This window comes from Ammodytes marinus (assembly GCF_949987685.1).
Source record: "Ammodytes marinus genome assembly, chromosome: 18".
NCBI lineage: Eukaryota > Metazoa > Chordata > Actinopteri > Uranoscopiformes > Ammodytidae > Ammodytes > Ammodytes marinus.
In genome coordinates, this window is record NC_137222.1 from 21,328,668 (window position 1) to 21,352,750 (window position 24,083).

The following is a 24,083-nucleotide window of genomic DNA, read 5'->3' on the forward strand; positions in this document are numbered from 1 at the left end:
GCGTTCCGAATCGCATACTTTCTACTATAGCCTAGTATGTAGAAAAAAGATTTAGGATGTCCCGATTCTTGTGGCCAGATTTAGGATGGTTAGAAGTACCCGGATGTCCTACTTCATGCGGCCAAGATTGTTAGTGTTGAAAAGTGCATCCTATTTGGGCGATTCTGACCCACAATCCAGTGCGCACGTGAAGTGACGTAACATCGACGAAGCCTCCATATGAAAACAAACGGGGATGCGACGGATATAAAAGCAAGAGGCAAGATCAAGGCGCAATGTTATGATGAAATAAGAGAGAAAAGTATGTCCCAATAGTATGCCTACTGCATCCTAACTAGATTCTTTTTATCGTCGGTGTAGTATGTAGAATAGAAAAAAGAAAGAGTATGCGATTCGGAACGCAACCACTCTCTGATGCCTCGTCATCATTTTGACCCGGTTGCTTGCTGATGACGTAGGCAGCGTGCGACCGACCGGAGCGCCTGTGCTCTGTAGGCTCTGAAGCAGCTGGCAGAAGTGGGAGGCAAACAGAGATGTCTGGGCTCAAGGAGGGGTACCGCGGCGGCTTTGCCGCGAGTCGGCGGGCGGTGAAGCCTTGGTTAGGGCTCGCGGTGCTCCTGTTCTCTGTATCCTCCCTGCCGGCTGCCACTGCGCTGGTAGAGGGCCTGTACTGCGGCACCGAGATCTGCTATGACGTGCTGGGTGTCACGCGAGAGTCCGCCAAGGCAGAGATAGCCCGGGCTTACCGGCAGCTGGCCCGCCGGTACCACCCGGACCGCTTCCGGCCTGGAGAGCCCGGTATGGAGGGGGAGACCCGGGAGACCGCAGAGAAGAAGTTCCTGCTCATAGTGACCGCATACGAAACGTTAAAGGTCGGTCCAGTCTCTGTCCGAGAAGTTTTTATTGAGATTCTTATTTTGTTTATCTTCCTTATTCATACTGCGTCCAATAACTTCATTATGAGTCCTCTAATATCCTGATGCTGTTCATGAATATGTCCTTGGTTCAGTATATGTTGCTTGGTGAGAGAGACCAGTGTGTTTACCTAGTTGCCAACTCCCTTTAACTGTATCCCCCATGTAAGGACTGATGTGGCCTTATGGTGCCGTGCCACATAGACAGAATGAGTGGTGAGAAGTTATTCCTCAAAAATGGCTGCTCCTGTAAACGGAGAGCAGAGCAAACGATGAATTTGAGAGGTTATTAATAAATAAGCCAGCTTTGAGGGCTTCACAGCACAAACCTTAAAGTAAAAGCAGAAATAATGTGTGGTTCTCCTGGTTGTCCCATGTTTGCAGGATGAGGAAACTCGGCGGGACTATGACTACATGCTGGACCACCCAGAGGAATACTACCAGCACTACTACACCTACTACAGACGACAGCTCACCCCCAAAGTGGACGTCAGGATCGTCATCCTGGTCACAGTCTGTGCCATATCCATCTTCCAGGTACAAAGAAAATGAAATAAAAGGTTCTGAAAAAACATCTGTCCACATTCCACAGATAAAAACGTGTGGGAGACATTTTGGGGTCACAGACCCGTCTTTGAGCCGTACTGTTTGGCTTTTTATTATGTAATTAAGAGAGCCAGTCTAGTTCCCATTCAAGTAACAATATGTTAAGTTTCCACCTCAACAGAAACAGTTTCAAAGTCAGTCTCATTGTCTAATGTGTGTAAACAGGGAGAATGGTGTCCGAGCCATTCCCACAGAGCGCCCAGATATTAAGTATCATTTTAGCCATTCTAGCGACGCGGCTAATTACTAAACTAATATGGGTATAGAGCTCAACAGTGTGGTCCTGGAAATAAAAATCCCATTAATTTTCTCCATAGACAATTTGATTATAAGCCATTCTATCATAACCATACAATGGGGGTGGTAGGATGGCCTGAAGGAAAGGTGGCCGACCAGTAACCATAAGGTCATTGTTTCAATCCCCGGCACCGGACATGAGGGTGTTTGATGTAAAACTAGTAGTGGCTGGTATTACGTATACTGTGCCCACCATCTCCACCATTGTGTCCTTGAGCAAAGCACTTAACCCCAAACTGCTCCAGGGGCGCTGTTCTACAGCTGACCCTGCGCTTTGACCACTTGAGAGGGGATAACTTGAGAGGGGATATGCGGAAAGACCATTTCATATGTAACCATTGACTAATAAAGTAACTTAACTTAAGGCAGACTTACCGTGAGCCAAGCGTGAAATGATGGTATATTGCTCCTGTACAAACAAGTTTGTATGATACTATCAATCTAGTTTTAAGAAAAACATAATTTATTCGCGATCTCTAACTACACTACCCATGATCCTAGAGCGTCCAAGCGATGTCTCTGATTGGTGGAAGCCCGCTGTTACCATGGAAATGTTTACCGATGGAGTGAAATTCGGCTTTACGGTAGCAGAGCCAACTGCCACCACTCACTCTTTTTCCCTGACCTCCCTCGTCTCGTCTCTCCGTCCTCCCAGTACTACAGCTGGCACAGCAGCTACAACGAGGCCATCAGCTACCTGGTGACCGTGCCAAAGTACCGCATCCAGGCCACCGAGCTGGCCAAGCAGCAGGGTCTGCTCAACCGCGCGGCCAAGGAGAAGGGCAAGAACCGGCGCTCCAAAGAGGAGATCCGCGAGCAGGAGGAGGAGGTCATCCGCGACATCATCAAGACCAAGATAGACATCAAGGGAGGCTACCAGAAGCCCAACCTGTCTGACATCCTGCTGTGTCAGATGGTGCTCTTCCCTTACTACCTGGCCCAGTACGTGGCCTGGTACGCAGCCTGGGTCTACCGCTTCACGCTCTGCAGGGAGGAGTACGGAGAGGAGGAGAAGCTCTACCTCATCAGGTCAGTTGACGCGCACACCGTGTTATACGTAGGGTTGAAAAGAGGTGGAAGGTTTCCTGTTAAACGTGGAGTCAGTGATCCCGGAGAACGTTTGTTGTCCAAATCAACTTTTTGTCAAAATCAGTGAATCTTTTCCCACTATCCGCTACCAGTCCGTACTGCGTGTGCACTGGAAAAAAGAAAATCAAGTTTTAGCACACACAGCCTTAACTGGTATGTAAACAAAGGGGGCCAGCGTAGCTAGTAACAAGCCTGTTTACAGAGCCTAGGCTGGGAGTAGGCTTTGTTAACAGTGCATTTTTAAATGTTGCAAATTTAAATTTTGAAGAAAGAATCCATCAAAATTCTACTAACAAATAGATGGAGTCAAACAAAAAATGTATTTATAATGTTCAAATGTATATGGGATCATTATGAGAATACAGAATGTTTAGATGTACAGTTGTGTTCAAAATAATAGCAGTGTGTTTAAAAAAGTGAGGCAAGATCAAAATCCGTATCATATCTTTTATTTCCAAAAATGGAAATGCATTGGGGGCATTGCACATTCTATTCCAAATCCAAATATGAAGAAACATTTGTCAAATGTTTCTTCATCTTTACAGAAAGTGAAGAAAAAGGAATATTAGACTGTTCAAAAAAATAGCAGTGTCTGCATTTTTCTTTACAACTCAAACATTTACTGTATCAACTGAAAAATGCATGAAGATTTAGCTTTCCTGTGAATCACTCAGTGCGTTTACATGCAGACTCATAATCGGATAACTAAACGAATAAGACCTCAACAGGACTTTGAAACTGCATGTAAACACCTTTATCTGATCTACTTCGGACACAAATCGGCACAATAACGGACAAGAGAAGTCGGATAAGAACACCTAGATAATTCGTTCATTGTCGGCTTTCTCTCTGCATGTATACAGGGATCGGATATCGCATATCGGACTTCTCGTTGTGTGCCTGCGCGTGATACACCATGGGTTATGGACGGAAGGGAACCGGACGTGGCTCTAAAACCACTTGTTGAAAGCATGGTTGAAAGGGCTACAGCGCCACCTAGCATAGTGGAGACAGCCATGCATCGGACATTTATCCGATTTCTGAAAGGCCATGTATACTCAGACAAGTGACACGGTCCGTTCGAGTGTCTTGTTCGATATATGTGATAATCCAATCTAGTTGTGCCATGGAAACGCACTGACTGTGAATCACTGCTTCACATCTGTGTTGCAGGGAGCCGACCAATTTATGGCACCTGTGAACAGGTGTTTCAGCCCAGGACGATTGGACTACATTCCACAATTCCTCTGCATTTCTTGGTTTTGCCTCAAAAACAGCATTTTTGATGTCACCACATATGTTTTCTATTGGATTAAGGTCCAGGGATTGGGCTGGCCACTCCATAACGTTAATCTTGTTGGTCTGGAACCAAGATCTTGTTTGCTTACTGGTGTGTTTGGGGTTGTTGACTTGTTGGAACACCCATTTCAAGGGCATTTCCTCTTCAGCACAAGGCAACATGACCTCTTCAAGTATTTAAATGCAACCAAACTGATCCATGATCCATGGTATGCGATAAATAGACCCGACACCATTGTATGAGAAACATCCCCATAATATGATGTCTGTGGTCTATGTGTCTATGGTGTCGGGTCTATTTTTCGCATACCATGGATCATGGATCAGTTTGGATACATTAGAATACTTGAAGAGGTCATGTTGCCTTATGCTGAAGACGAAATGCCCTTGAAATGGGTGTTCCAACAAGTCAACGACCCCAAACACACCAGTAAGCGAACAAGATCTTGGTTCCAGACCAACAAGATTAACGTTATGGAGTGGCCAGCCCAATCCCTGGACCTTAATCCAATAGAAAACCTATGTGTTGATCAAAAATGCTGTTTTTGAGTCAAAACCAAGAAATGCAGAGGAATTGTGGAATGTAGTCCAATCGTCCTGGGCTGAAACACCTGTTCACAGGTGCCATAAGTTGGTCGGCTCCCTGCAACACAGATGCTCAGAAACAGGTTATATAACTAAATATTAGTTCAGTGATGCCTAGGAAAGCTAAATCTTCATGCATTTTTCAGTTGATACAGTAAATGTTTGAGTTGTAAAGAAAAATGCAGACACTGCTATTTTTATGAACGGTCTAATATTCCTTTTTCTTCACTTTCTGTAAAGATGAAGAAACATTTGACAAATGTTTCTTCATATTTGGATTTGGAATAGAATGTGCAATGTCCCCAATGCATTTGCATGTTTGGAAATAAAAGCTATGATAAGGATTTTGATCTAATTGTTTTTATACACACTGCTATTATTTTGAACACAACTGTATGTCTGTATATGACAAGGTAAATAAAGTTGGTATTAATTAGCCCCAAAAAGTGTGTGGATGCCTCACTCAGACTCTGTTTCTTATGTCTCAGGAGGAACATGAAGATGTCTCAGTCTCAGTTTGACAGCCTGGAGGAGAACATGATGGAGACCTTCATGGACAAACAGCTCTGGATCAAAGAAAACTACCAGGTTTGGGACTTACAGTGTAGATACCTCCTTTGTCTATTGTCTGAAACCTTTTTCTTCTCTCCATCTTAGTTTAGCGTGTTAGCATGCTAACAATAGCTAACAAACCCTACAGAGACCTAAAGTCAGTGCCTGTCTACACTCTTTCACTAGCTTCTGTGGCTCAGTTCACTGTTCATATTCCAAAACGTTATACATTATTTTCAATTAGACTATGGAACCTTAAGGTGGGACACAGCAAAACATTGTTTTTTTCCCGACGCACTGGTCAATTTAGAGATTTGTCTATTTTGCTTCCATAACATATCAAATAAAAGATGATGTTTATTTCACTAAACCTTGTCTGTTTGCGTGTATAGTTCTCCTATACAACCATCTTTAAAAGCCATTATTACAACATTTGTATCTTCCAATAGTCTGAACCAAAAATCTCTACTTCTAAAGCACTTACATCAACTAACGTTTCCATAATCATTCTCAGCACTATTCTGAAGATTTTTACAGAATGTAATGTACGGATAATCCGGTAAGATTTTGCCAAATTTTGCGTATTTATTCAAACATTTCTGAAAACATTTTAATACTAAAAAAATTACTTATTAAATTGTCAGTAATCAACTGGCAAAGTTTCATGACGATATCTATAAGTAACAAAGGTTACCCTTATGTACCCCTGCATCATCTTGCCACTGTTGCAGTGTTAAAAACAGTTGGATCACGTGCCAGTTGTAACACCATCGTCTTGTCTGTCAGATTTACAAGAAGGACCAGGAGGAGGAGATGAAGGTGAAGATGGCCACAGACCCCAGGATGAAGAGGTACCGGCGCTGGATGAGGAACGAGGGCCCGGGCCGGCTCACCTTCATGGACGACTGAGACTCCACTGTCTATCACATACACACCTGCCTCAGTGCCAACACACACACACACACATACACACAAACAAACAAACGCCGAGCTGTGTGGAGACAAACCTGTACAGAAAAAGACATCTATGTCTGTTTATATAGTGAGAGATATTTTCATAAAATGGGGGAATAAACTGTGAGCTGAAGCTTCAGATTTTTTTAAATCATTTTCTTTAACATGCTACTTTTTTTTGTTTTCAAACCAACAAAGTCCATTTGATTTTTAATATTTTCCTCTTTTGCCTTTGGTCAAATCTTCTTCTTTTGTGAAAAGATTTTTTTGGATAGATGACATCGTTGAGGTGCAAGGTGATCAACGTGTTGCTTAGTAACAAGAGGGCTACCCATTCAAAAACAAAGCAACAGTCATCAGTATTGTCAAAGTGTCCTTGAGCAAGGCATGGGGGGCGCCCATCAGCTCACTCTGTGTGCTGCTTCAGACTATCAACTTCAAGTCTATTAGCATGTATTGCTTTAGGACATTGGGTTTGAATCCTGGCTGTCTTCATCAGACAGACGAGAAGAGGGATATGGACTCCTGATCTGAGAGCAGTGTGAGCTTTTCTATCCGGTTATTGAAAAAGCAGAAGCAAAGAGACTTGAGTGTATTTCAACAGTCTCATTGTGTAAAACAGAAGCCAAAGTCACAGCTGCGACCATCTATACATTGTCCAACGGGAGATGTTTTTTTTTCTTAAGACGTTCAGGTTACCGTTCGCTTGTTTACCGCATTTTTTCAAACAGCTTGGATTTTAACTTCATATTATTTATTGTTAGGAATTTCTCTGGTCTTTCTGTTGTCATGTTGGTGTCGAGGGGGACATTAAAGTTAAGCTGTATAACCACACACTCATACAGTACTCTGATATGAACACAACCAAATCCCTTTTTCTCTTTAATAAATACATTTTCTATTTAGTTTGTTTCGGCAAACTTGGCTTCATCTGACTTTAGCCTAGCATACGTATTTACTAGGCATGCTAATTACCCAGTGTTCCAAATCACGTACTTTTTCTTTTTACTATACTACATACTAAAGTACAGAAGAGTTTTAGGGCCACAGGAGAGAGAAATGTCAATAATAAAGATGAATACTCCAAAATGCTAGTGGGGTTAGTGGGGCATTTATGTATTTTCAGCATACTACAATGGACTTGTATGTATTGGGACATCCTAAATCTTTTTCTGGCATACTAAATAGTAGGGAAGTATGGGGATTGGAACGCAGGGACAGTCTTTTAGCTCATAAAGTCTGCTTGGGGCAGTTGTCAATTTAGAATCAACGGCCGCTGGTTGGAAATTTGAAGCTGTTGACAGAGATAAAGAACCTCTTTCAAAATGTACTTGTACATAGCTATAACCAAGGAGGGTACTGCGTAGCAAGCAGTCAACTACTTAATTAATTATAACATTTGAATAGGATCCTGAGTGCATTTTGTTGAAGTGCCCTTGATTTCAACACCGAAACCCCTGTCCCAGGTGACATAAACCTGAAAGTAAAGCATGCTGGAGACAAATAATAACACACAGGTTTTCCATTAACAATAAAAATTATTAACATACATTTTAAAACATACAAAAAACAAACCATACAAGGCAGAAGGATGATAGAAGAAGGCCCATGTCATTCCAACATTAACAACAATGATCTGTTATCATTAAGAACAGCAAAAATGTACACTGACTGAATTGGACACAGCAAAAAAAATCAAGGTATAACCACTTCAAATAGTGCCTGTTGAGATGGTCATTATCATATTTCTTCTTTTTTTTTTAGTGCGGTTATTATAAGAGCTGTAATCTGCCACGGCAACTGACTACATCACAGGAAGTACACAGACTGAAGGTTTCACATACACATAAGCCTCGTTTGAGAAGGAGCCGTCTTGCTCAGACCTGCGCAATTATGACGCTCAGCAAAACGCGCGTCATAATTGCGAGGGTCTGAGCAAGACGGCTCCTTCTCAAACGAGGCTATACACTCAGTGCTGTTCATCCATTTGGGCCGAGCCGTCTGATTGGTGGATGATTGAAAAGTACAGCTTGTCGAAGTATACCTGCTTTTTTCCCCCTCACTTTTCATTGGTTTTGAGAGAAAATTTTAAATTAAAGTAAACATTCACTGGTATCTAATGTGTTGAGTGCTCAAAAGGTGGGCCATTCCTTTCTATTCTTTTCTCTTTTTTTTACCCCCAAAACTTGGCATATGTACCTCCCTACATAACTAAAGTAGGAGTTATAAATGGAAGGTCGACATTTTTGTGAAATTGAAAATATTGGCCTGAGACACAATGATTGCTTTAAGGAACAAAGAAGCTTGCAAAGTTCTGTCACTTTCTGTGTCCTTTGAGAACTATTTCATAGTCTACGGATGAAGCTGGCTGACAGAACACTGGAAGTGGCAACTTTAGTTGGGATATCACTGATAAACAGCTTGATTAGAACCTTATAGTACTTTAAAAATGCAATTTTATGCTCAAATACTTTAACTTAAAAAGTTTAAAAAAAATCATACTAGAACAACATTTATGGAAAATCTTCAGTCTGGAGTAAATCCACATCTAATAAAATGTACATTTGTAAAAAAGAACAGAAAAGAAATTGGAACCTTAACTGGTTTCTAATCTCTTCATATACTAAACACGGCCAGCTGTGTACTCTCTTCCTGCATACAAGCTGTGGAACAGACAGACATCTCACAGGCCACAGGATCTTCTGGTTTGTGTGTAAAAAAAAACATGGGATACTTTTTGCTTTTTACCAAGCGAGAAATGTCTCAGTGATGCGTTCCAAACTGAAAACTTCACTGAATCCCTACTGTTAAACTTGTATTTCTTGTAGATTCTATTGATCATTGGAGGTCCAACACACTTACATACATACTAACTGTTTTGGGGGGGGGATATCTACCTTGTCTCCTCCCCTGGGGTTTTTAAGGTGCATTAAACCACGTTTTCCACAACTCAAGTCAACTTATTGTGATATTTTAGAATGGAGTGGTTCAAATGGAGGAAGAGGAGCCCAAGAAAAATGGCCGATCCAGGTGTCCGTCTGTTGAATTAAAAACAAAACCGCCAAGCGCAGAAAAAGCTTTGGCAAAAAAAAAAATCAGTTTCCTCTGTCCTTTCAATCCTTCATTTATGACTTCACAAAAAAACGACGACACAAGAGCAAATCCATAGGCTTCAAGTGAAATCACCAGATAAAATCCGTCTGATCGTCTTCAACACATCAAACAGCTTCACAACAGGAAGGCAGGGGATTGGCAATGATAAAAGCTATAAAAAAAGCCGCCATCTTTTTTTCTTCATCTTCTTTAACTGCAGTAGTCTAGTAGAGATGTGGATTTGATGACTGTTCTGATTATTCAGCTGGAGTTAATAAAAAAAATGGAGCTTGTGTTAAGTAGCACACTATACAATGAACAGATCACGTCTTGTTCTGTACAACGGGAAAACAGAAATCCCACTTCAAAACAACCTTGTTTTGAAGAAAACAGGGCCATGAATTAAATGTTGGGATATTCCCATAAGTGTGTTAACCAATCATAAAGCTTGGTTAAAAGCTGCATTGGGCTTAATTTGCTCAATTATATGGAAGCTCAATTCAGCTCAAGAAAAGAGAACAAAATACATGACATGTTAGGCATGGAAAAAACACTTACCTCATCAAGGTAAACCAGAATTGTGAACAAATAAGGCATGAGCAATTATTTCAAGTCAAAATTATTACAGAAGCAATATATTTTGACATACCGATTCTAAATTAAGTCAATATTGTCATTTATTTGTATTAAATCAAAATGAGGAGATTCAATTTGTCAAAAATAATAAAAAATGTAAATAAAATACATTAAACAGTACTCAAAACTATGAGTTCTACTAAGTCAAAATTATAAAGTGATCAATTGTCAGAGTGTTTCATTAGTATCTGTATGTCTTTTTGTTAAGTTTTTTGGCAGAAGTGGGCTTCCATATAAAGTTGTGTTGCCAGTCCGTATTGGATTGGACCGATGGCGCGGATTATACAGCTGTTCCTGTGTGTGAAAGGGTTCCTAAAAAAAGAAAGTGCTTTTTTTTCTCCATCGTGATCACAATCGTTGCTTCGTCCAGTCTGAGAAATTCTCCTCTTCCAAAAAGCCCCTCCTTCCAAAACCAGCTCATGATTTCACTTTATTTTTTTTCTTTTCTTCCTGTGGCCGGATATCTTTACAGCATTAACATTGACTATCAAACGTTTCTCTCAATCCGGGCACGGAAAATAAATTTGATTCGTTTCCCTTTCTAAAGTCAAACTTGTATTTTTCTGACCCTTTTGCTGACCCAGTTTTCTAGAAAGCTATCAGGGGTACTTGTATTTGAAATGTTTTTGGGCATTGTGTGGCCATTTTCTTTTTCCATTTTAAAAGGGTCAAAGGTCAACGATGCGTCCTCAACGTCACCAATTAGCCGTCCCCCGTCTTAAACGTTCCCCGGCTCAAAAACCCAAGCCGATAACTTTTCATCTTGTCTTTTTCCCCCCATTTGTGAGAATTTATTTTTTTACCTTTTAGTCTTTGATGGTCTTCACTGGAGTCTCGCTTGATTTAAAAAAAAATGCTTCAGATGTTTCAACAACACGTGATGCATTCTGGGAGTTGAAGTCGGTAAGAGTCCTAGGAGGTTTTGACCAGGTCGTAGACGTAGATGAGGAAGTCGTCGTCGAACTTGATGAAGTATACGGAGGGCTTGGCCTCCACCTGGTGGATGACCATGCCCGTGCGCTTCCCTCCGTCCTCCTTAGCGTACTCCACCTGCTTCCCCACCAGGCTGTCCACCACCTCGCCCGGCTCACGCTCTGCAGGGACACTGTCGTCTGCAGAGGGAGAGAGAGAGGGAGGGAGGGAGAGAGAGAGAGTGAGTGAGGGAGGAAGAGAGAGAGAGAGGGACAGGGAGAGAGGGAGAGAGAGAGAGAGAGAGGGACAGAGAGAGAGAGGGACAGAGAAAGAGAGAGGGAGGAAGCGAGGGAGAGAGAGAGGATGAGAGGGAGAGAGGGACAGAGAGAGAGAGAGAGAGAGGGGTGAATACCAGGGCTGGGTATTGGCAAATACTTCACGATACAATAAGCATCACGATACATGGGTTATGATATGGCCCTTTGTTTACAGAGCCTATGCTGTATATCAACACCAGATTTTCTTTTGTTGTTCAGTGCACACACACAGTACGGACAGGAAAGCGGATCATAAGGAGATGAGTGTACTCACTGGAGTCTGGCATGATGCGCAGGTCTCCCTCCTTGTAGTCGTCCAGCAGCTGGTACATGTAGAGAACCGGGTCCTTCTCATACGTGATGTAGAACCATGTGGAGATGATGGGCGCCCGGGCCAGCACCATCCCCCTCCACTCCTCCTTAGGACCCTCCTCCGTCTCAAACATGTGCTCCACTGCTTTCCCTATCATGGTGTCCGCTAGGTTGGCGTCTGTTAGGCGGGATTTAGCTGCCAGGATCAAAAATATAAATCAATTAAAAAAATGGTGGTTAGTGGTTATACAGCTCCGGAAAAAATTAAGAGACCAGTCTGGATTTTTCTTCAATCATCAACTCTGGATGAAAATGGAAATGCTCTTAATGACAATATTTTTCTGGTGAATTTGGTAGAAATGTTGTCAGTAGTTTATAGTATAAAACCATAATGTTCATTCAACTCAAACACATGCCTTTAAATAGTAAAATGAGAGACACTGAACATTTGGAGTGGTCTCTTAATTTCTTCCAGAGCTGTATGTACATTTTTTAGCCTGGGGACCTTTATTTCATGACATAACACTATCTACCTTTTTTTTTTTACCGGTGTGCCTCTTCACTCTTAAAGTTGTATTACACAAAGCTGCAGCTGGAATCAGCGTAACTCAAATCGGATGGATTACAACTTTGACTGTATACAACATGACAAGTGACCCACAAACTTTCCTTCTAAAAAAACACAAAACAGTTCATTCTCTTTTCAGCGGCTCACCCAGTCTGTCAGGCAGCACCTCCAGCCCCTGCACCCTCTCGTCTTTATGAAGCTCCAGCCCGTACACACAGTCGAAGCCGTCATACTTTATCAGGTAGAGAGACGGGTTCACAGGCACCTACAGGACATTTCAAACATCGGTTTCCCATTTAAAATTTAAAAAATCCCTGCGTTCCAAATCGCATACTTTTTCTTTTTACTACACTACATACTTAAGTACAAAAGAGTTTGAGGGCCACAGGAGAGAAAAAAAAATCAGATAAGAAAGATTTATTTTCATTATGTCGAGAAATGTCAAGAACAAAGACGAATACTCCAAAATGCTATTGGAGTTAGTGGGGCATTTATGTATTTTCAGCATACTACAATTGACATGCATGTATTGGAACATCCTAAACCTTTTTCTGGCGTACTTAATAGTATGGAAGTATGGGGATTGGAACACAGCCAATGTCTTTCTGCAGGTGAATAGGGTACCATTTAAACTCATAGATACCGTCATAAAACGTTCTCAGTTGATTACTAACATTATACCAATCATTTTCTTATTACAATTTTCTTTTTGAAAAGTTTGAATACATATGCTAATTTGGCAATATCTACAGTAACTAAGACAGAGTTCAAATCTTTATTTCAGTTTTTACAACTTATTAGTGTCCACATCTTTAACAGTACAGATTTTGGATACAGCCTTTTTTTTAAAATCATGAATAAAAAAAATTGGGATAATCAACAAAAAATGAAGAAATCCTTCAGTTATAACCTTCATAATAGTGTTAAGAATGATCACGGAATGTTTAGTTGACGTAAATGCCTTAGAAGTTGAGATATTTGGTCCAGAGTATTGGGGGAAAAAAACTAATGTTGTGATAATGACCTTAAAATAGTGTTGTATAGGAGAACTATACAGACAAGATTGAGTCAACTCGACACGTATACTAGTATGAAAGAAGACAAGTCATGGAAGAGAAAATAGTGCTTGAAAAAACCTATGTTTTTAGCTTGCAGTGTCTCGCCTTAAACAACCATTTAAGTCAGGATATTCACACAATCAATAACTCCCACTTTAGTTTGCTGGGATGCTTGCTTGGTGAGCACCGAATGTGTTTTATGGCCTGTGTAGATCTCACCTGGTCTAGCACGGTTCCCTTCCAGATGACGTGTCCCCCTCCATCCTTCCACACATGTTGGATCCTGCAGCCCACCATGTTGCGCCGTGGCGGGGACATAACCTTGGTGGTGGTGGGGGGACCCAGACTGCTCTTGTGTTTTCTGTCAGGGGACAGCAGACTAGGGCTGTGCAATTCATCGAAAAATGAATCGAAACCGTCAATTCAGACCCTGTGATGGACTTTAAAACTCGCACATGTCGATTTATTTTGATTTGTGCCCTGTCCAAGCCCCTCTTTATTTTTCTTTTAAATCAGCAGTTTTAGAGAACTTGATTTTTGACTTCAAAACTGAGACGGGGCATTTTCATTTCAAGAGATGGCTTTGATTTCAGTGTGAAATATTCAATAAATATGAGCTATAAATAGTTAATCTGTGCATTTATTAAATCACAAAGATTAGATGTGTAATACTTCATTAGATAAAATATCCCAGCTTTGATAGTTGAGAGCATATTTACAGAATGAACCTTGTCAGTGAACTATGGCGGCAAAGAAGAAGAACGGTTCATTAATCGTAATCGGGGTAGAATGTTAAATTAATCGTGATATTATTATAGGTCAAATCTCATGTGTCATATGATTCCATTTTATTTTGGCCATAACAAAAACATGAATGAGCAAATGAGGAATCTTAACTCACTTATGGGGATTCTTTTTCTTCATCATATTTGCAGAAACACCTTCATGCCCTGAGGAGACACAGAGATCACAGCCCATTCATCAAATGACAACCTCCTGCAGGGTTTTTCCTGCATAGAGACATTTTTGGCGCCCCCCAAAGCGGTTTTATGCCTCCCCCAAAGGAAAATCACCAGCGCCAAAATGACAAAAATTGAGAATATATTTAGCTATTTAAAACCTCTCCAAATGCATTTTTAGTTCATCCAAATACAAGCCATCCTTCTTGTAGGGCTGGAGGATGCATTGCATTTCAATTTACATTACTGCTTCCCTTGATCATGAAAACAAAATAACTGTAATAAAACGATCATTGAAACTCTCCTTTCTCAACCTCACACCGCTCTTAAAATTCACAAACTTTGCGCCTTTACTGTTGCAGTCCTGACCCCCCAAAAAGTTGTTCCGTGTTCTCGCCCCCCAAAGGCCCATTCTGAGCCAGGAAACACCCTGCAACCTCCTGTTAAGATAACAATGGTGGTTGTTTGGTGTGTTTTTGCCCATTTAATACATATCCTACATACTTTGTCAATGTGGACCATTTTGAAAATAACGCTGCTGCTGCTGCTGCTGCTGCGTGCGTGCGTGCGTGCGTGCGTGCGTGCGTGTGTGTGTTCTGGCAGTGTGTTTGACCTCTGACCTGCATCAGCTGAGTCTCTGGGTCCCGGAGTGCTCTTCATTCATCTGGAGGCAGGGAGGCAGCCAGGCTGCCTGCAGCACTGCTACTACACACACCTGTTATAGGACACGGGACAGAGAGCACATCATCTGGCTGGGTTCCAAATAGCATACTATTTATTTTTTCTATTCTACATACTACAGCTGGGTCAGAATCGCTCAAATAGCATGCTGATTTCAACACTAAAAAATCTCGACCGGATGTAGTAGGCTCCTAGGTATTTTTTAAGAATGCTGACTCTGACCACAAGAATTGGGACATCCTAAATCTTTTTTCTACCATACTGAATAGCAGTAACTATCTGTACATGGATCTATATGCTGTCCTGCTAGGCTGGTCTCAGAGCAGTTATGACCTTTACTGATATCTAGTGGTGGCAAGTAGGAGTTACAACAACATCAACTCAACATACTTCTAATAGATCCAATGTCTGGCAAACTGCTGCCAGGGCTAGAATAGGTCAGCATGTTAGGTCATGGTGACTATGAATCTTCACAAACATTCAATGTCAAGACGTCTTGATGTCTCTGCATTAACCACTTCTTATTAGCTTAGCACAAAGGAGTGGAAACTGACAGGCTTGCTTCATTACAGCTGAAATTATATTTTTGATTCAATGTTTTTGAATACAGACTAGTGTTAAGTTAACTTTTAGTACCAAGACATGTGTCGACACAAAGTTCCTTAAGGGAGGAGGTGCATTGTGTATTATTCTAAAAATTAAGCGCACATTAGCATACACAATGCGATTTTTTTAATTAAGGAGATTGTGTTTATCCAGGATTTTGCAGTGGTGATATTGACGAGTTTGTTTATCATGAATTTTAAGAGAGTTTTTATATAATGATTCAAGTGGTCTCAAGGTTGTTTTACCTGCTTGAGACCAACTGGTCATACAGTAGGAAAAATGGGAAAGAATCATAGCATTCAGATAGGTGTTTGATGCCTCAACTGTAAGAGAGTTTCTTATGAATCAATAGTTTGCCAGATTAAATTTGATTGTGTTACTCAACCTTTTTATGTGCTTTTTGAAATGTAGTGTTGGATCAAGAGTGACGCCTAAGTACTTAAATTCTTCCACATTTTTAATTGTTTGTCCATTAACATAAATGTCAGTGCTTTTGGCACTACCCTTTAAATGGCTCCTCGGCCTCTGTGTGCATACGCTCTATCATCCAAACATACAGGTAGAGTAAAGACAGTAAAAGGACAACGCATGTTAAGCTGTATTTACCAAGTCTCCAGTGCTCAGGAGTGTTGACCAGATGTCTAGCAGCTTTCTAGCTTTTCAGGATTCAGGCTGTTCATCTGCAAAATAGAACGGGCTCAAACCAAGTTACAGATGCAAAAAAAATATATATATAATTTTGTAAATGATAGCAGTAAAATAAGATAAATTCTAGATTTGTACTTAGTTATATTACTGATCTCCTCTGTAGACCGTGATAAACCAAACCATTTCATTGCTTAAGTCCCATACTCTTTCCGGGGGGGGAAACTGGTCAAATCTCTTCAGTCATACCATCCTTTCAATATGTGTAGTTGTGAACAGCAGGGGGCGACATTCTGCCTGTCTAACTGTGATGTCATCTCCCCACTAACTAATAGCCTCGTTTGAGTAGGAGCCGTCTTGGTCAGACCTGCGCAATTATGACGTCTCGCTGAGCGCACAGCAAAACTGCTGCATAAATGCTGTGCACTCAGCAAGACACGCGTCATAATTGCGCAGGCCTGAGCAAGACGGCTCCTACTCAAACAAGGCTAATGTCTTGTCCATGGGCATGTTCAGACTTACTTCCTGACTAAGTATTATATAAAAGACCTATCCAAATCCACAAAATAATCAATCGAAACTGATTATAACAGAATCATGCTTTACCTGCTCTACCCCTCTCACTATAGAACATTATAAAATCAATCAAGTCACCAGCAAAGTTATGCATATGTTGTTCATAAACACGTACTGTACATGCCCATACAAAGCTGACACCAAGGGCATCCCACAAACCAGTCTGCAAAAGGTTCCATGTCCTGAACAGGAGACTTCAATTATTGATGAGTGGAGTCAGAGAGGAAGAGCCTATCTACCTTGTATTATTTATCTGCAGGCAGGGTGTTGTGTAACACTTCTCATCCTCTACCTTCACTGTCCCCTTGACTGTCTGCTCTGCTCAACACCTCTGTCCCCCCAATAAAAAACACATTTCCAACAGCAAGAGGAAATGACAAATGACAAATGTCAAGTCAAGACGGGAAAAATAACAACAAGATTTGAGGGGGCAACTATGCTCAAACCGTATTTAAGACCCAACCTGAATAAACACTATGGCCAAATTAGTCAATTTTACTTTTTTTTTAAGTCACTGGTTCCACAATTCTTCAAAGAGATTCTGGTTGCTGGTCTTATTTGCCTTCTATGAGAGTAGAGTGAGTATAAGGGGATTTTACAGAGTTGGTCTACAACCCCAATTCCGAAAAAGTTGGGACGTTATATAAAATGTGAGTAAAACAGAATGTGATCATTTCCTATTTCTTTACATATGTACTTGTTTAAACTGATAAACTTTTTATTTATTTTTGTAAATTTACACAAATATACAATTTTAAGATTGCAACACATTTAAAAATTGCACATCTATGAAGGCACCATTAATGCTGAAAAGTATTAACATGCTGCATCCAGACAACGTCTATTTTAGGGACGTCCCTGCTTATTAGAGCAAGACAATACAGAGCCACATTCTGCACATCTTGATACAGCTTGGCTTCGTAGGAACAGAGTGCTGGTACTACACTGGCCTGTCTGCAGTACATACCCGTCTCCCATGGAAAAGATTTGGTGTATTTATATGAAGCATCTGAAGGTGTATTTCAAGCAAGAATGGGAAATAATGTTGCTTTCAAAATGTCAACAATTAATGTCCTCAGTTCCCGAATTCTTACTCAGAGTAACAACAACTCTGATTAACAACTCTGAGTAAGACACCGATTTAAAAAAAAAAAATTGGCTCTGTCTTGACACCTTATTACGGATTAAAGACCAAATGCTATTTGAGTAAATTCTGACTTCAAAACTCAAACATTCTCCTGCTCTACACTGCTAGGTTACCTGCAGAAGGAAAAAACAACCAACCAGAAACTGCAGGAGACATTTTGCAGCATTTGGCAGCAGCTGGGGGTGATTTCCCTCCCGTTGCCCCGACAACATTAGTCATCCGTTGTCATAAGGGGCCGAGCGATGCTAAACAGAAACAACTCAAAATTGCTCTTTTTCGGTACAAAACAGCGCATAGTGAAACCTGATCCTTCCCTGCGCACACACACACACACACACACACACACACACACACACACACACACACACACACACACACACACACACACACACACACACACACACACACACACACACACACACACACACACACACACACACACACACACACACACACACACACACACACACACACACACACACACAGTAGGCTACTGGTAATGTAAGGAACTCGGACTGAAGAATCTATAAACTCCCTGAATGTTTCGCTCTGTTCTGCCCCCCCCCCCCCCCCCCCCAAAAAAAAAACATCTGGAATATATAAAGTCCCAGGCACTGCCCTAACTGTTAAGACTTGGGCTCTGAAATTCAACCAAAACAAAGGAGCTAAGAGTTTTCCTTTAACATAGCCTACTCAAACACTAGTTTCTAGTTCACTATCTTTTCAGAAGGTTATACAGATTTAAAAAACAATACTTTGAAGTACTCGAGTTTGCAGCGCTGTCTGGTTTACTCCGAGGTGGAAACTTTGTATAGGCCTATTTTAAAAATTAAAATAAAAAAGCCACATAAATAAATGTGTAGGCTATGGAAGCTACCTAACCAAAACCCCAAATCTGTAAAAAGTATGTCCAAGGTGTAATTAATTCTGCATGTTGAAACTGATTGTACAGTAATGACTAGTTTGCGTTTCAGTGTTGGGCTGCATTCAAGAGGTATGAGTCATGTGACATTTAGATTTCAAACAAACCAAAACTAAAAATAGAAAAAAAAAGTATTTCCGCTTCTGTGGTGTTTTAAAAAGGAGCCTGGGCAATAGATCGTCCAAGCTAATATAGTGTTTATCTGTCGGCTGACAATTAACAACATTTAAAAAAAAAAAAAATGTCTGTTGAGAGTGGTTTGGCTGCATTACTTTCACAATAGATTCAAAATAGATAAAGATTTATTGGAGGACACCTTCCTGCTTCAACTGCCACCTTTCTGTGGGTGAGGGTTGATTTCCTAAGAAGTTGAACTTGTGTCAGGCTTTATAGGCCTACAGAGGCATAGCGTACCATTGTTTCACCAAAAGCTTGTGGCAAGTATACCTTGGACTGTAATGACATTATGGCTAATAATCTAATCTGCTTTGCAAAAAGGAATGAAAGGGATTTTTTACTTCTAGGTGAGTCAATCTAGGAAAAAAAAGGGCTTAACCCCAAAAAAATTGATACAAAAGGTTTTTCAATGGATTCCAGTAGTATTTGGTGTGCTGACTAACATACTAAAAGTCTACCAAAATCTACCCCCCAGAAAGCCCTCATTTCCAAGATGGCGGCCGAAATGGCGGCAGGGAGCTTGAAATGGCTATATCTCAAATTGAAAAACTGTTGCAAAGGAATTTTCAACTGATTTTGGTACCTCTGGACATGCTTACAAACATACTAAAAATCTAGGAAAATACACCTTCCGGAAAGGCTTAATTTTCAAGATGGCGTCCAAAATGGTGGCCGGCCAAGCTTAAAATGGCTATATATCTCAATAGAAAAAGATTATTCGAATGATTTTTAACTTGATTCTGGTACCTGCAAAATATGCTTATGAACATACTAACAATCTAGGAAAATATACCTCCCAGAAAGGCTTCATTTTCATAATGGCGTCCAAAATGGCGGCCGGGAGCGTAGAATGGCTATATCTCAAATGGAAAATGTTACAAAAGAATGTCAACTGATTCTGGTACCTCTATACATTAATAAAGTGCGACAAATCTAGGTAAATATAACTGCTAGAAAGGCATCATTTTCAAAATGACTGCCTGTAAGCTTACATTGGTTAAATGGTTCAAATTGGTTACTATTCAAACTAGAAAGGTGGTGTTGTTGTTGAATAACATAAATGCCACACTTATTGTGGTCTTTATTCATCATCATCTTCGGGCTCCTCTGGAAGAAACTTGTTAAGTGGATTGTCACATTCCTTAAGTTGACATGGTCCACAGACAGTAGTACAAGGTAGTCCATATTTTCTGCAAGAACAGCGGAGTGTCTTGCAGGCAGTGGTACAGTTACAATGAATGACCTTCAAGAGACTGTCTGGAGCAACATTCGTTGTTGACATGAGTGGGACAAATCTATTGTCCTGCAGGCTCCACCCCCAGTTCAGGGCATCCATACCATCTTCTGTTCCCATCCAGACCATGACCTGGTAGTACGCTCTACGATTCAGTTGGTGGCAGACGTTCAGGCGTTACAGTTGATGAAGCTGAGACAACCTTCTTGCTGAAAATGTTATATCGCATTGCTGCAAGGGAATCTGTGCACTTTCCACCAAAGAGGACAGCCATTACTTGGCACCCAAGGTCATCAATCACCTCTGTGGTCTGGTTTGGGACAATGAATGCATTGGCACAAGATCGAAGGACGGGATCCCCTTTTACAAGCTTCTGGAAAGCAGTCTTTTTGCAAACCCCGAAGATCCGAGAAGTTGTGTCACAGCCAGTGAGAGCATGGATGAACATCAACTGAGAACACACATCATGTCCAAGTACTTCTTTTAAATGGTTTACGGCATACACTTTAAAACTGCCATCAGCTTTTGACTTGTCTGATCTGAAATATACGCCCTTACTATCTCTCTGTGCATAGTGAAGTAGTAAGACAAGGAGATCTGTATCTTCTCCAATCAGCGTAGTGGTGTGAAGAAGAGATGATTCCACTGCGGCCCTTACGATGTCTACATCAGCATCTCCAATTGAATTGACCACAGTGCAACCCCTTTCTTTCAGTTCATCGCTTATCATTTGGATCAGCCTTTGTTTATTCAGATCTCTTGACATGAACTCCTCCTTCTTACCTGAGAACTCTGTCTCAGCAGTGAAGTTGACAATGGGATGAATATTGTTTCCTCTTCTTTGATGTGTGTTGTCTTTAATGGATGGCCCATCCCCATAGCCATCGAACACAATGGTTGTAGCTGAGCCATAATGTTGGATGGTGAAGTCTGCATATGACTGCGCAATTTTACCATAGCTTTGTCCGTGCTTCCATGGTATTCGGTGAAGGAGTGAACCTCCATCAAGAACATAATGATCTGTTTCTGGTACAGAATCTAGGATTGCATCACTTGCATGATCACAGATTGCGTGCGCAAGTTGTGGTTTATCAGCCTTGCGGAAGATGTTTCCAGCTTCAAAGAGGGCAGGAGGGAAAGGACTGAGTTCGTAACGCATAACCTCCTCCAATGATAGCTCTCCAGTTTGGGAGACAATCAGGAAACGTTGAAAAAGAAGTGCAAAATCAATTGTTTGATCAGGAGCAACCTTGATAGACGATTTTTGTCCAAGGGTTATGGCTTTATCCTTTCTACTAAATGAGAACGTGAATGCAGGCTGTCCAATCATTTTGTGCATGATATTGCGTCCAACACAGTCATAATCATGCACGTTCACTCCGTCCTCAGCAACAACACCTGTAACAACATTCCTTAAAGAAGAGTCTGGAGAGAAAGGTGACCATATAGCAAGTTTTGAAGTGATCTTCTCCAGGTCAGCAGCATCCCTTTTCATCCTTGCCTCTGTTGAGTCCTTGTGCTGTTCTGATGTTGTGTATGTCTGGTTTGTGAACTCCTGCATTGCGGTGTTGTACTGTGATGTTATGCACTTTGACATGGTCCAAAGGGCTCTCTGATTGTCAGTCATTCCACTTCCATGCGTCTTCAATGACCTCATCAATGTCGTCTCGATGACAAGATCTGAGCTGAAGCCTTCCACATCAACAACGTTAACGGGCAGGATATCCCCGGTTCATTTTAGCCGTAAAGCCACAGGGCTTTTCTGTGCGGCGGCTCACACTGGCGAGGTGTCACTGTGAATGACACCGTTACCCACCGTCACGGAGTTTCAACTGGCAACTCGCTATTTCGCTCACGCAAGGCTTTTGTGTTTCGATTTAACATCAGTCTTGGGCGAGTACTTTAACTTTATGCTGAATAAACCATTGCATTGCAATCGCTGAAAGCGAAAGTGTTTGGGTGGGGGCACAGAAGGGTTCGCTGCATTTACCACACAAGACACGGCGTGCGACACAATAATCAATTTATTACGATTATCTTGTTTTCATGATCGAGGGACGCCAAAATCGTAATCGAAATTGAATTTCAATTAATCGCCCAGCCCTCCCCTATACCATCAGGCAGTCATTTTGAAAATGACGCCTTTCTAGCAGTTATATTTACCTAGATTTGTCGCACTTTCTTAATGTATAGAGGTACCAGAATCAGTTGAAACATTCTTTTGTAACATTTTCCATTTGAGATATAGCCATTCTACGCTCCCGGCCGCCATTTTGGACACCATTATGAAAATGAAGCCTTTCTGGGAGGTATATTTTCCTAGATTGTTAGTATGGTCATAAGCATATTTGCAGGTACCAGAATCAAGTGAAAAATCATTTGAATAATATTTTTCTATTGAGATATATAGCCATTTTAAGCTTGGCCAGCCACCATTTTGGACGCCATCTTGAAAATGAAGCCTTTCCGGAAGGTGTATTTTCCTAGATTTTTAGTATGTTTGTAAGCATGTCCAGAGGTACCAAAATCAGTTGAAAATTCCTTTGCAACATTTTTTCAATTTGAGATATAGCCATTTCAAGCTCCCCGCCGCCATTTCGGCCGCCATCTTGGAAATGAGGGCTTTCTGGGGGGTAGATTTTGGTAGACTTTTAGTATGTTATTCAGCACACCAAATACTACTGGAATCCATTGAAAAACCTTTTGTATCAATTTTTTTGGGGTTAAGCCCTTTTTTTCCCTAGATTGACTCACCTATTCTGAAACCACACTGTTGAGCCCTATGCTTCAGCATCAGCAGGGAATTGTAGTTTTTATCTGCAGGATCAGACGCCAGTTGAACTTTGCTTTGATTTGGTTACAGGCTGGTGAAGGGGGCGTGGCCATCGGCACATTCAAATCAGCCTTCAAAAAACTCACTGTAGACTACCGCTTTTATTACTTTATTGACTGCATACGAGAGAGAACATGCAGAACGTTCCTCCATAAGCGGGTGTGCCCAACCAGAACCTGTGTTAAAGATGAAAGGTTTTCACTGCTTTCAATGACACTTCCACAGCTATTTCTTATGTGTCTTCAACTTTTCCCCACTGTCAGTGTGGATTAAGTTGCAAGTTCTACCACCACCTAGCTCCCTGGATAGTTTAAACATGTAGGCCTATAATAAATGTAATACAGTCATCAATTGCATTTACAAACGAACAAGCAGGTTCTGCAGGGCCAATGTCAGCCATATTGCTAGCCTATTTTACTATTCTTCACAGCCCCACATCAGGGGTAAAAAAGGGACGTTCAGGGGCGGATAACAGAGGGCACTGCCCCACAGCATTTCTGCGGTAAAGGCAGCGGTATCCCAGACGTCTGCTGCTGCTGCCTACCTGCCACCCCCGCCCCTCCCCTCCGCCCGCCTGCCAGACCGAACCGTCGGCGGGAGAACGCCACCGACGAAACGAGCGCTCAGTGTATGTGTGTTGTTTTTTGGCTGTTTACCTGTGGGCTGCCCGGTAAGCTATTAAGAGACAGGTGCATGTTCGGGTTCAGTCTTACCGTTATTATACTTTAAAAATGGAGGTAGAAGGGGGCGGCGGCGGTGTTTCTCGCCTCCTGCTGTCTGTCCACAGAGTCCGTTTCGACTTCACAGGAACCAGCAGAGTCCACGGCCATCGCACCACGGAAAGTTAAGGTAGACACGACGAAACGCGACACGTCCGGTGGAACCTTTCACAATAAATGCGCCAAAGGGACCGAGAGGAGCTCTGTCAAGACATGAGAGAAGGCTAATTTAAACACATTTTAAAAAATTGCTGCGTAGAGCATTGAAGCAAGGCCGAAGCATAGTCCCCTCCAATAGGCTATTCAAATGTAGGCCTTCTCAAAATGTCCCCCCAATAGCCTATTGATTAAACAATTTAAAGTAAAAATTGCTCTGCAAAAACATATAATAG

At 41.4% G+C, this 24,083-nt stretch overlaps 2 protein-coding genes across 5 annotated transcripts; one reads left to right on the forward strand and one right to left on the reverse strand.

The window, feature by feature from the left end:
• The first annotated feature begins 473 nt into the window (after window positions 1-473).
• On the forward strand, window positions 474-7,517 carry dnajc25 (DnaJ (Hsp40) homolog, subfamily C, member 25). Its single transcript, XM_080046523.1, has 5 exons — window positions 474-872; window positions 1,299-1,451; window positions 2,473-2,846; window positions 5,279-5,378; window positions 6,129-7,517. The coding sequence occupies exons 1-5, from the start codon at window positions 534-536 to the stop codon at window positions 6,249-6,251; spliced, it is 1,089 nt and encodes a 362-aa protein (XP_079902649.1). The 5' UTR covers window positions 474-533; the 3' UTR covers window positions 6,252-7,517.
• A 714-nt stretch (window positions 7,518-8,231) lies between these two features.
• spina (spindlin a) lies at window positions 8,232-23,805 on the reverse strand. 4 transcript variants are annotated; one of them, XM_080046207.1, is made up of 8 exons: window positions 23,686-23,798; window positions 16,045-16,118; window positions 14,772-14,866; window positions 14,094-14,142; window positions 13,412-13,553; window positions 12,282-12,399; window positions 11,529-11,762; window positions 8,232-11,137 (listed from the first exon to the last, which is right to left on the reverse strand). In XM_080046207.1, the coding sequence occupies exons 3-8, from the start codon at window positions 14,809-14,811 to the stop codon at window positions 10,938-10,940; spliced, it is 783 nt and encodes a 260-aa protein (XP_079902333.1). In that variant the 5' UTR covers window positions 14,812-14,866; window positions 16,045-16,118; window positions 23,686-23,798; the 3' UTR covers window positions 8,232-10,937. The 4 variants fall into 4 exon arrangements, with proteins under 4 accessions (XP_079902333.1, XP_079902330.1, XP_079902331.1 ...); XM_080046204.1 differs by having other exon boundaries at window positions 13,412-13,577; XM_080046205.1 differs by lacking the exon at window positions 16,045-16,118 and having other exon boundaries at window positions 13,412-13,577; window positions 23,686-23,805.
• Window positions 23,806-24,083: the final 278 nt, after the last annotated feature.